Raw genomic sequence first — 14,230 nt, forward strand, 5'->3', positions numbered from 1 at the left:
GAGGGAGAGACTGTCTTAAGCAGACTGCGCCCAGTGTGGAGCCTGACACAGGGCTCAGTCTCAAGACCCTGAGATCATAAACTCAGCTGAAATGAAGAGTTAGACATTTAACTGATTGAGCCACCCAGATGCCCCAAAAGTGATCTTCTAAAGTAGTCTGGTGGTTAATGCTCATGCTGGCAAACCTTTTTGCGAAGTTATTGCACAAGTCTGCCAATCAAGATCAAGAAACATATCTAAGGAATTGCATAAAAGCAAGCACTACAGGTATTAAATATATGTGTACATTCATATGTAAAGATAAAGGAGGATCTATGTAATCACCAAAATTACAGAATTCTGAGCTGCTTACCTTTCATTTGTAGCCCCATAATGGTGGTCTTTAATTTTTTTAAGTTTTCTTTTTCACAAACCCTTCTTCACATTTCCTTACACTTCTTCCTCATTGCCTTCTACATCTTTCTTTATATTTTCCAGTCTCCATCTCTGCTCAGACTAGTCTATGCCTGAAATCATCCTCCATAGCTACCTGTCAAATCACTATCCATTCTTCATATTACTTTAGAGTATTGTCTCCTTTCTTCACAATCTTCACAACTCTTTTTTAAATTTTGTGAATAGTCTATCCTGACTGTTACAAATAATAAGAATCAAATAATTATAGGAAGAATGAATTCTGAACTCCTAGCAGGCAGGAGTCTTATTTATCTTTGTATCCCTAAAGCAGCCCAGCCATTTGGGAGATAGGATGCTATAAAGAACAGAATTAAATATAGTTTAGAAACTTGGTTTTGTCTTTTTGTAGCTGCATGACATTGGGCAATACTTAACCTTTCTGAACCACAATTTTGTGAAGAAATAAGCACTTCACAGGTAGGCTCAAAAAATATGCAGCTATGTGCAGTTCAGAATGTGCAGAACTGTTCCTTAATTGTATATAGGATTCGATTGAATCACCTTTGAATATGCTAGTTGCCAAGGGAAATACTGATAAGTAATAAGATATTTATCCTGAAAAGGCTTATAGTCTTGAATTTAGGACTTACACACATGAAACAAAGCAAACTATACAGAATATGCTATTATTAAGTATTGAATGAATTATATGATAAAGGAATTCAGAGAAGAGGGAGTCTATAATAAATACAAGTGGTAGGCCATGATGTGCCCTGAAAGCTGTGCAGTGTTGGGATAGTTGCAAAAGGGGATGAGAACAACGTGAACAGAGATTGAATTGAGTTTCGTGTGAAGAAGTTAGCCATGACATGAGAAGTTAGCAAAACTCTAGAGTAAAAGCCAAATCTTGGAGAATAGTTGCAAAGTAGGTCTACCTATGAAAGGCCCTGAAATTCCAAGTAGGCTTTCCATTACTTGCCACTTTTGACCCCAAGTTCATTTAATATACAAATACCAAACTTTAACCCAACCTACTGTTTGAGCCTCATGACATTCCTCTCACACATCCTTTATTGTGGTTGTAATGAACTTTTCACAATTTCCTCAACATTGTGATTTTTCTGGCCTTACTACACTTAATGTCTCAGTATCACTTGGCATAATTGCTCATGCTCTCCTAATTAAAATTAAACAGTTACTTATACTAGACTTTCTTGGTCTTTCTCTTATCTCACTGACCATTTATCAGTCTCCTTTGCTCTGACTCCTCCTCCTCTGCTTGATTTCAAATGATTGGAATGCCCAGGTCTCCATCGTGGCCTCTCTCCTTTTCTCTAAACAACTTATTTCTCTAGGTTATTTCTTTTGCTCACAAAATCTGAATACGTTCTATGTGCTATGAACTCTCCTGCTCTGAGCTGTGTTTGTTGACATTGACCTTTGTGCAGATGTACATGATATCTCTTTTTGCATATGTAATAGGCATTTTAAACTTAATATATCCAAAACTTCACTCTTAAATTTCCCCACCCAACCTGTTCCTACCCATTTTCCTTGTTGAATGCAATTCCATCCTTCCATTTGCTTAGGCCAGAAACTTGGGGTTATGTTTTTCTCTCATTCCATTAGTAATTTGTATGGCTTCTACCTCTAAAAGATATCTGAACCTGACAACACTTCACCCTCTTTGCCTCTCTTACCTCTACTAAAGTAGTCCAAGTCACCACCACTTCTTGCCAGGACTAGCCTCCTAAGTCTCCTAGCTGTCCCAACCTTTACTCTTTCTTCACCATAGCCTGAGCAGCCGGAATAGTATTGTATACATGTAAATGTAAGTCAGTTCTTAACTATGTTCCTGTGTAAAACCTCCAGTGGCTTTCCATTGCAATTACTATAAATACCAAGTTCTTTACTATGGTCTGCAAGGACCTACATGATCAGACTATTGCTATCTCTTTCTTATCATACCAGCCTCAACTTAAATGGCACTTCCTCAGAGATGCCTTCCGTACTATTCTGTTGAAAATAATTCCCTTCACTCTGCCCTTCTGTTACCTTTTTAATTGTAATCCTGTTTTATTTACTTCACAGCACTTAGTATTTTCTCAAATTACTTACTCATTTATTTGGTTATTGTCTTTCTCCTTTACTGGAATGTAAGTTTCATGAAAGCAGGGATCATATTTTTCTTGTTCACTACTGTATCCCTAGCAGCTAGAGCAATGTCATAAATGTACATAGGTGCTCAATAAATACATGTTAACTGAGTGAATCAACAGCTGTTTTCTTCGACTTACTTTTTTCTTGTCTAAAAAAATGCCACCCTTCTCTCTTCCCCAAACAAAGCAAAAATTTCATGCCTTCCAAATGATAAATACAAAGTCCTACTTATCCTTCATATTTCAGCTTGCATTTTTCTTCTCCTCTGAAGCTTTCCCTAACCATTCCCCTCTTTCACTTTTTTTCAGTTTCTCAGTTCTATTTATTACATTTTACTCTGACTATTTATATATCTGTCTACCCTTCTTAGATTGTAAAGTATTTTATGGATAGGACCTGTGTATTTGGGTTGGTTTCCTTAATGCCTGGAATAATACAAGGCATTGACTTAATGTTGAAAGACATGAATCAAAATAAAAATCTTAATCCCCTGGTAGTTTTCCAGAAAGTAATGTTGCTTTCAGAGATACAAAGATGAGTAAGACTCTTGCTTTCTGGAAATTCACAATTTACTCATTGTTCAATAAATATTTATCTACAGTGTGACAGGCATTATGTTTAACTGCTAAGGATACAGTGACAAAGCTTTCTGCCTGAAGAAACTCTATTTTAATTGGATATCATTTTTTGATTTTGATCAATAATATTTCATGCTGTATTTTGGTGTTTCCTAGATATTTTTCATCTGTAATTAACCTGGGAACTCTATGAGAGACAATGAGAGAGACAAATTAACTTCTTAATCCTAATCATATATTGCATGTATGTTTATTGCATAGTTATAGAATAGCAAAGGAGGATTAATGAAGGCCAAAACTGTGTAGCACACCCAAATTGTTTCTCCAGTTCTACAAGCATGGCACAATTATACTTAAGGCTGCCAGTATAGATTATTTATACACAATTGTGGCAGATTTTTATTTTCAGTGTTGATAGTGCTTTTTAATAATGTCATAAACAAATAGAACCACAACTTATATTTCTTAATTTATGTGGTTAATTTCATTTACTCTTTGTGGTTCTGACATATTTCTAACATTTTGGATAATGTTGATCTGAATTCTCCAATTTCTAAATTCTTCGTATTCCCGAGTTCTAAGTGAAAGCACAGATGTTTTGAAGTAATTCTGATATAGCAGTTAAAGTTCTGTAGATTTGGTATTTTCTGAATTTTGAGTTAAAACGTATTTCTATTCTTATACAGCATTCATGAGGATAAATAATATTTTATATTTCACTTGGATTTGAACCAGAGTCTTTGAATATACATCTTAGTAGCATGTTTGGAATTTTATATAATTAAAAAATTTGGTTCTCTTGGAGGAAATACATATGCATATGACTTCTAGAAAATTCTTATGTATACACAGAGTTTAGAATTGAAATTTAAAAACACCTTGGTAGAGAAGGAGTTAACAGGTTAGCTCCCCTTGGTTGCTCTTTGCATCCTCTCTTGCCTTTAGGAGCTGAAAAGATGATAACATTGGGCCCGGACATGCCTGTGTGGAGGTTATGGTACTCCTGGGGTTTTTGCAGCTAGCTGTAAAGCAAGCTAGAACATGTTCATCTCAGAGTTCCTTGTTTTTCTTTCAACCCTTTCAGTGCCCTGCAGGAATCATTAAATCAAAACTTCATGCTGATCATCACCCACCGAGAAGTCCAGCGGGAGTACAACCTGAACTTCTCAGGAAGCAGTACCATTCAAGAGGTGAGTTATGTCTCACAGCTAAGGAATAAAGGTAGCTCATTATAGCTAATGTTGACCCTGTTAAAGAGGGCTTATCTGTTCTAGTTGGAAACTCTCTTTATGTTTCATTATTGGGTTCTTAATTTTAATTAACTGGAGCATCAATGATTACTGTAGATCTATTAAATGACTTGACCTAGAAAAATAAATGTTATAAATAGAGCTCTTGATAAATCTTAAAATAGTCAACTTAAAACCTTGCTTAAAAATTACTCATTGTTATATAATGTATTTTATGGTTTTGTAGTAGTAAGTCAAAATATTAATTTGGAAATTGTTGACAGCATGCATTTTTTAATATGCCTATATTTTATTTGAAAGGTTGCTCTCAAATATATTATTTATAATGTGTACGCTGCCTTTTTCCAAAAGGAGTTTGAGGAGGCTTTTCTTTAGTAGCTCAATCCCAACATTAGGCAGTATTCGTGAGATGCTGTTGCAGACTGTCAGTTTTTAGCTTAGAATATCTGAGATGTAGTGTCAATATTTTCTTTAACATGGCCAACCAGGGCCACTGTTTCAAAAAAGAACCGCCCCCAAGAGAGAAAAGGTACCTTTTCGCCTGTGGCCCCACCCACTTAAAAGCCAGTAATTTATATCCGTCTGGGGAAAATGTATAAGGCTTTGACAGGACTTGTATTTAGAAACACTGAGATGACGATTATGACAATTACATCTTGTTAATTGTGAAGACAACAATAATTTGTCTACTAATATTTTTATAAAGATAATTATGATTAATCTTGGATTATTTCATAAATTTTTTCTTGGTCTGTATTGCTTAAGATAATTATTAATGTCATATTAAAAGAATGAGTTTTCACCCAGTCATTTTTCAGATGTATATGAATTATTTTAGTAGTGGTTAGACTATTAATGGTTTCCTTTTTAGATGTTTTGTCAATGAATTTCAATTTCTGAATTTGCCATAAGTAGTTCATTGTTTGAAGTTTATTTTCTCTGTTTATCACTTGAATAGTTTGTTGACTAGTAACTAAAATCTTTAAAACTTTTCTTGATCCCTACTTTGAATAATAAGTTTGAGTTATTTGATTTTTTTTTCCAGGATTTTAAACATATTGGTTGGCATTTCATTTTAACCTCTATAATGGGTGTTCTAGTCTCTAAATTTTCAATTCCTTGGAGAATCATTGATGCTTTTACTTTAGAAATAAAGTTTAACTATGGCACTATACCAGATTTTGTCTAGTAACTTCATGGTAGTAAAATTTAAATTCTATATTGGATGTAATTAAGGCAATCTAGTTTCAAAACAACTCCATTTTAATCAAGAAAAGCAAAAATAATACAAAGTAAATTTCATTTTGTTGTTGATTTACCCTTTTAAATTGAAGACTAGTATGATGTATGATTGATAAATACACACTGCTTTATTTTTCTTTCTGATTGAAATTTTTATAGCCAGAGTTTTTACCTTTTTTTTTTTTTAAACATTTCTATAGTTTGAGTGTGTTTCAACTTTCTCCCACAAGAGGGCAGAAAGGACTATTAAACTGATAGTCTAAAAATGTCATTCAGTGTTTTCAAATTAGCTTCTCTTATATTAACAAAAAGGAGCATAATGGCCAAGTTATTGTTTGATTTACAGATAATTGGCATATTGCAGGGAGGAGACTTAATTTCACCCTTTTAAATTAAACAGGGAGATTTAAAAAGACATAAAATATTCATTAATGTTCGGTGATTATAAAGTAGTGGCATATATTTATTTTGCCTTTATTACTGTTTCGATGGGAAAATACTGCAAATATTTCCGAAATCGAGTTGGCCATACTGACAAGTTGAAATGTTTAAGCAGCGTTAATGCAATCTGCTCACACCTGATATCCTATGCAGAATGATTCAAAATGACTACATCAATTATTAAAAGAAATATTTAAAATTCTGTAAATGTGCCATTGTGCGCCACAGTTGGCTGAAACTGTTCTCCATGGCCTGCTATTTAGATTATCAGATATATTTTAAGCTTCAAGGACTTGAAAACAGTAAACCTTTTTCATACCATTTCCTAAATGAAAAATGTCCCAGAAATATTTTTGCAAAGACAGATATTCTTATGTATTTCTTCACGAGAGTTCGATTTCTTCTTTTTCTTTTTTTCCCCTTTTTAAGTTTATTTAAAATAATATTTTGAAATTCTAGGTGCCAGGACGAAATAAATGCAATTTCTGGTATCAGTGCTTTTTGTGAATAGACAGTTTCTTATAGGCTCTTTTATTCTGTACAATTTAGAAAAAAAGAATATAGGATTATAGTCTCCGAGTCTAGGATCACACTCTGTAGGCCTAGTCCTAAGACTTTTCTTCTTCAATTTATGGAATATTTGGGGTCTAGGCAGTGGTTCAGGAGGAATAGTTGCTCTGATGCTACAGCCCTGCAACCCATAGTGACACTTAGGTATGTTCTTTTTTGTTGTATGATTGAAAGTCAGTTTGCAACACAATAAAAATACAATGTTATGATTTTGCAGTATAATTTTATAAATGCTAGAATTTTTGCTATTAATGTGGAAGTTTAATGATTCCATATATCTTAAATTATAAATTAATTTCTGTCATCAGTTTTAGAAATATCTTTTCAGTGTTGTTTAATAGTTCCAAGGATGAATTCTGACCAGGATATGAGGGAAAGGAAGTAAAAAACACCTGATTTTTTTTCCCAGGGTAAGAGTATATTATTTTTGTTATAGGTGAAAAATCAGCCCATTTTTTGCTATTTTTAAGTTTTGAAAGCCTTGTGTATGTTAAAAAAAAAAAAAAAAAGCTTTTGCAGTATTTTTCCCCCAGAGACAAATTTGTATTAAATGAAATAGGGTTGAAAAAGGCACTATGATTTCAACCTTTAACTAGACAAAATATGTTTTTTTAAAATACTGAATTAGAAAATAGAACTTAGATGCAGTTTGAATTTCAAATAAACTCTTCAGTGACCATATGTTCATGCAAGTTAGTGGTGATAAACCGTAGTTGCGCAAGTGTTTGTTCATTCTGGCTCTGTGGTCTCTTGCCTTACAATGCATGACTTATATCCTTTGGGTGCTCTAGATTTTAATTTAAGCTAGTTAGATATTGAGGATTTTTTTAAGCTCTTTACAAATCATTCCACTTACATTATCCTTCGATTTGAGGAAAAGACAGTGATAGTATAAAAAGGTCAGACTGGAAAGTTGCAAGCAGTCATAGAATAAAAATCCTTTCTCTTTTTTCCATTTCAACAAATAGTTTATGAAATTATCAGATAATATGACAATTACTTCATGACTGTCTTTCTACCCTTTTGGGCCCTGAAGTAGCTACTTGCCACACTTTAAAACAGTGAATTTCTTTGAAAATTTAAACAAGCTTACCTTATTTTAATGAATTTTCTACACTGAGAATTCAGATTTTTAAACAGTTGATTATACAGATTCTAGTAATACTGTCTAATACTATTAAAATCTGTGATTACAAATGCACTTGGGATTGGTTCAATTAAGGGAAAAAGATTGATTTGCCTAGCACAAATCCTAAACCCAGGTGTGGAAAAGAATATGAAGTCCCTGAAATCAAGCCAACTTTTCTTGGAAACTAATTCTTTGTTGTCCATATTACTATTGCAAAAGCTTCTATTAGGCAAAATACCCACTTTTCTTTGCAGATGTCATACAAACTTAAGGAATACACACATGACCCAGAATAACAATAATAAGAAACCTAAGTATTTTTTATATGGAATCATGGAGTATTACTTATCTGTTATAGTGAGAAGCATGATAAATAGCTGTTGGAATTATTTAAATCCTCTTCCAAGTTTCACTTTACCCTAGAATTCTCACTGTTCTTATTAATGTTGATTTAGTTCTTAGGGGGAGTGAAAGGGGAAAATTGATGACCTATAAAGATACATCTTGCATAAATTGGTGAAAGATTTCACTTCTAATATTAGTGATTGTCAAGTGAGAAGCCAGTAGTTTGAATTGGCGACAAGAAGTGAACTAAATACATAAATCATACCAGTCTTTAAAAATAATCTTGGCTAAATAATTGTGAAAATTTGTTTGTTCTGGTTCTGCAAATTTGAAACTTGCATTGGGTTTTGTGCCTATTTTTCTACTTGCTACTTTCTGAACTTACTTGAGTAACGTGTATTTTAAACTATTCTCCTTTGATGCTGGAGATCATTAACAGTATTAAATATGTAGTTTTTTATACATTGTACTAATAAGCAATTTTCTGGTATTGGGTTGACTATAACTACTTACTAACATGCCTTTCTGTAAGTGTTTTAAGTATAGTTGTTTTTTTGTTTGTTTGTTTTGTTTGTTTGTTTGTTTTCCAGTTCAGAGAGGGCGGGGGGGGGGGGTACTGGCACAGAACTGAAAAGTAGAGTAGCTGAGAATGTACATATGCAAGAGGGTAAATTAAATTGTGTGCTTATTTAATTAAAAGTTTAAGTGGTTTATAAATTTACTTCAAGATAAATGGCATATATAAATTCAATTAGAATGAACCCATTTTAATTAGCATATATCATAGTTTGATTTTTTAAAATTTAAAATCACAAATGACATCTTAGGAAGAATGGATATAATTTCTTAAGCAATTGGGCAATGAATTCAAGCCTTTATTCAGCTTTCAGAAAAGGACATTATGAGCTTCTTTTAATATGTATGTATATTATTCATTTCAAGTTGAATTTTATAATCTGTTCAAGTCATACTACTATAAGTGAACAAATTGCAAATGATCATTTCATAAATATTGGAGTTACTTGTGATTCTTAGTAAATCATCCCCTTAGGAAATAGTTTAAGTAATATTTACACTGCAGCCCTTTGGAACTGACAAGTCTCTCTCCAAAAGTATTTTAGAATAATCTCTCTGAGAAATTTTTTTAAGCCCATGTAAGTGTTTTTCACTTATTTTCCAAGAAGATAGAAACAATGAAATTTTGTTAAGAATTAAGGGCAATGCTTTAGTCCTTTGTTACTTAAGATATGTGTATCCTAACATCATCTTAACTGGCCATGTTTCATAATCTGAGATTTGTGTGTTGGTAGTTTTGAAATGTCTAGGTTAAGAGAAATTATGTTCAGTTATCAGAAACTAATAAACATAAGACATTTTTATATGCAAGAAAAGGCAGAGAGTAAATAATTGCACTGGTGACCAATACTGTAATAATCCTGTTTTACAATATGCACTTGACAGGTTGTAATAGTGCTAATTGAAGAGACTAATTCACACTTGCTTCATTCTATTCAAAGGCAAAATCAGCAGCTTGTTTTGCTTTTGACCAGATGGTCCTCATGAACACCTACTGTGCACTTTAAGTGCTTTACTAGAATTACAAAGGCTGGGGGCTGCGTTCGACTCCAAATGATTTGAGAAGAGAGAGAGAGACGGAGAGAGAGAGGGGGAGAAAAAAAACCCTCTGTGCTCAATGGATTTGGTGCAAGTAAATTAATTCTAGTGGACCCATTACACACTGAGCCCCCTTTTCAAAGCTCTGAGCCTCCTCGCTTGCTCTGTAGCAATGAGAAAGAGAAAGAGAAAGGCAGATTACTGCAAACAGAAATAAAAAAAAGGGCTATGAAAGGGAGAAAAGAGGCCTTGAAGCCTTTCATATCATTTGAGTTTTTCAAGTGCGTTATTTTTGGGGAGGGTGGATATATGAAAAGCCAATTGGAGTTTTTTTTGTTTTAAAGTGCGCTATTTAAGCACCATGAATATAGGCGCAAGAGCAACAGTTGACTGAGTTTACTGTGGTGAAGCTTTGTGTCCGAGGATGAATCAAATTCATTATATTCAACTCTTTGTGTTTTAACATGAATGTAGGGTTAGTTTCACAAGACTGTGTCTGTTTAGGATAATTATAATTTAATATTTTCCTTTCATAAAGTTATCACTGTAGATGTCTAAAATTTTTAATCAAAGCAGATTTTGTACATTGACTTTGAAGCACCCTGACAGTTTAAAATTCAAAGGAAAGCTTTTTTAGTTTTCAAAAGAAAAGAAAGGCTCATTCTAATGGCATTGAAGCAGAGATTATTATAACTAATTAGAAGTCACACATCTGTTAGCTTTTGGTTTGTGACTTACTTATGTATTTTTTAAGTAAAATTTATACTTTAAAAATATATTGCTGTTATTGAGTGAACCCAAAAGGATAAAATGCACTTAATAGAGAACCATTTATTTGAGTCAACCATTTTTACAAATTTCTGCATGGCCCCATAAAAATATGTAGTATATTAAAGTCCATTAAATGTGAACGAAATTGTATAATTAATAACCTGAAATATTAAAATATTTTCATATAGTTCTTGTTTACATAAGTCTAATTAATAACCAAAGTTATTATGACACAACAAGAAAATTAGCAAGCCCAGTTTGTGCAGATTTATGTTATCCTTAAAGCTGTTTATTTTGTACAGTTATAATTTGGAATACGGACACTGTAAAATAATGGATTCTTCTAAGTTATGTGGGTTAGATAAAATACAAGAGATCATATCTAGTGTGTTTTTGTACTTTTAAGTTTAATTCTAATACATTTTTGTTGCATGGCCTACATTTGTTTGATGGCATACTGAAACTAATTCAAGTGCATTTTTATTATAGTTATAAGCAAAGAATAAAACAAAATCATGCCAGTAACATATAACTTAAAGATAATTGTAAACAAGTCATAGAGATGACTATTTCTAAGTTTGGCTCATCTCTTTAAATGAATGTCTAGAATTTATACTTTAAAAGACATAAAGCACTAACATATATCAATATATGTTAATTATATTCTTAGGACATAAAATGTAGAAATGTAAAAACAACTACAAAAACATTTTATTTTATTTTTCAAAGACTTTTAATTAGGATGCCTTCTTTGATATTTAAAATAAAATTTGATTCATTTCTTATTAATATCATTACTTTGGGACTTTGTTCATTTAAGTATAAGTTTTGAGGTGGGGAAGAATATAAGAGGGATCCCTAAATCTTCAACCAAGAAAACATATAATGAAATTTATAAGCAGTGAGTGAGGTTTTAATGAATTAATGTCCTTTGGGAGAAAAGGATTTCTAGAAAAAATATGAATGATTAGGAAAACTTACAAAAAATTATTTTACAGTGGACTATTTAAAACTGACGGTAGACTACTAGATTCACTTTCTTGTAGGTACCATAAAAAGCTCTCTTTAAATCTAAAACTTCAGTTAGCAGACATGGTTTGACCATGACCATGCAGTCACTTACTTAGGTGGGGCTGATTCTTTGGTTTCATAGGCACAGTGGTTGGAGCCTTTCTCCTCATGAAGAAGAGTTTATTTCAGTATTAAAATATTAACCCCTAGATTCCTGAATGTCAGAGACAAGGTTCTGTCCTGTAGGGGAAGGGTTGGAAAAGGCTACAGTTTTTTTTAATAGATTTAGTAGGTACCATGTTATTTAAACTGAGAAAAATTTTAACATTTAAGTATCCTCCAGCCATAAAATAAGAATAATGACCTCATTCTTCTCCCGGACCAACCCCAGGAAAAAAAAGAGAGAGAGAGAGAGAGAGAGAGAGAGAGAGAGAAGTAAATCAAAGGATGAGTAAGTGAATATAAAGTGCTCATAAACATAACCTAGATTAATTCAAGGTATATTAAGGCCTGAATGTTAAAAATTATTTACAGGTTTATCCTTATATACCAAAGATTATTTGACCATAACCCCTTAAACATCTATTTATGATAATTTTTCTTTCATCTAATGTGTCTTCTATATGACTTAATACTATCTAGTCAAGGAGTTCTTTTTCAAGCATATTTGGTATGAAAAATAAAACTTTAAAAAATTTTATAGCTCAGTTTAGAGTTATATTATCTTATTATTACCCTCAATACATTCCTTAAAAAAAAAATTTTTTTTAAACGAAAAAAACCTTAAAAGCTTGTAACAAACATTTTTTATAAACGACAAAATGTATTCCTTGCTTTGTGGTCATTGCGTGACCAGACAGTAGAGTACTGGATTGTTTTAAGGTTTTTACAGCTGCAAGGCAAAAGCATCTGTTCATTGCAAAGCCGGCATTGTTTAATTTTGACACTGACTTTTACATGCGTCTTGTACCAAGCACTGGATTAGATGCCACTAAGATGAAATTTGTTTTAAGTTGCTCCCAAAGTGCAGCTGTCCCCATATATGGCCTTGTAGCTTAACCAAAATAGACAGACATAGGATCAATCAGAATCTTTGTACAGGGTCACCTTACTAGGCTAGAGAGGCTCAGAGAAGGAATGTTAATGATATTTATTGTGAATAACTGCATAACTAGTTTCCAAGATGATTTAGTGTATGTAGAAGTATACCCTTCCCCTTTTTAGGGCAACAGAACCATTATTAAATATTAAGCTTTTAAACTGGAGTATAATGGTCAAATACTATGATGCCTGTTTATACACAGGCACTATTCTTCCACATTTGATTACAAGAAAAATGATCAGTTTATTGGTCACTCAAGTAGTAATTGACTGAAAATAAACTCAATCTAAAATGGCTCTGCTAAAATCTTGAGAAGTGGACATTTTTATAGAATGATAATTTTTCTTTAATGTTTCAAGTGAATGAAAAATGAAAGAGCACCTCACTTCCCGGGTTTCCTGGGATTGTGTGAATTTCTACCCAGCTGGTCCAAATTGATTGATACAGGGCCAAATATTTGTCTGCCTACATTTCAAAGTCTATAATTTGCTAATGAATTGTGGTAATAATCTTTCATCATACATGAAAGATTTAGCCAAACAATTTGCTAAGTATGTATTTTGATCATAAAATTTTTGGACTTACACCAAGCTTTACATCTATTTTACAGCTTATGCATGGGGGTGGAGGGAGAGCAGGGGGAGAAATAATACTGAACATGAGCACTTGATGGAAAGGGATGAAGGAAATGAGGGAAGAAGGTACTTTGGAAAAGAGTAATGCTGGGAAAGTCCTATGAGTGACAGTGGAAAACAAATTAGATTTGCACTTAGAGTACAAAATAGAATTTTTTAAATGCCAGTAGTTTTAGCTTGTGGTATCCAGAGGTATGGTAGGTATCCAGGTAGATGAAGTCAAGGAAGGAATTTTTTCCTTTTTGGCTACAGCTATTCCATACATTGATTATGGAATAATTTCCTTAAAACTTTATGTTAGAAAAGTCAAGTGCTCACAAACTAAAAGTAATTGAAGGCATAAGAATAAAAGCCAGATGTTTGTTGGGGTTGACTTAGAGACTTTAAAAAAAAAAAAAAAAGTGAAGAAATAAATATGATTTGACCAATTCCAGAATAAGGTAAAAGAGGAACCTCTTACTCTTAGTTAAGCTTTTGAAATGACTGTGGGCATCCAAGAAAATATATTCTCCTTCTAAAACAAAGACTGTATAAAGGACAATGGGGCTCATATTTGTATGTGTGTATATGGGGGGTGATATTTATGATTAAATATCCCCTATTTGGGTAAGTGTAAATCTTAATTATATTTTTGAAGAGCAGTGTAAGATGACTCCAGAGGAAGTCCAGGATTAGCCAATGGAGTGAAAGGTCAAGAAAGTGTTCTAAATAAGATTCTATTGTGTATCAGTAATTTCTGTTTCGTTGTTAGAATTCAGGGTGCCATGACTTCTTATTTGACTGATATAGTCTGAATTATTTTCAAATTGTCCATGAGGGGAATGTTTAATAATACTGATAAAGTTTTCCTTGCCTTGCAGATAGGTAGCTTAAAAAAAAGCAGGTAGCTAGAAAGAGAGAAACCATCTTATAAAAGAGACTGAACCTTCCATTTTATAGATAAGCAGTTTTAGAATTTTTACATACTTGCTGGACCTCTTGATTAT

General features: G+C 32.8%; 1 protein-coding gene across 1 annotated transcript in view; it reads left to right on the plus strand.

The window, feature by feature from the left end:
- FAF1 (Fas associated factor 1) overlaps positions 1-14,230 on the plus strand; it is a 471,948-nt gene that overhangs the window by 215,854 nt on the left and 241,864 nt on the right. Inside the window, exon 7 of the mRNA XM_032302621.1 lies at positions 4,219-4,324. Within this exon, the coding sequence (XP_032158512.1) occupies positions 4,219-4,324 (106 nt within the window). The remainder of the gene's footprint in view (positions 1-4,218; positions 4,325-14,230) is intronic.

This window comes from Mustela erminea, chromosome 10 (genome assembly GCF_009829155.1).
Source record: "Mustela erminea isolate mMusErm1 chromosome 10, mMusErm1.Pri, whole genome shotgun sequence".
Classification (NCBI taxonomy): Eukaryota; Metazoa; Chordata; class Mammalia; order Carnivora; family Mustelidae; genus Mustela; species Mustela erminea.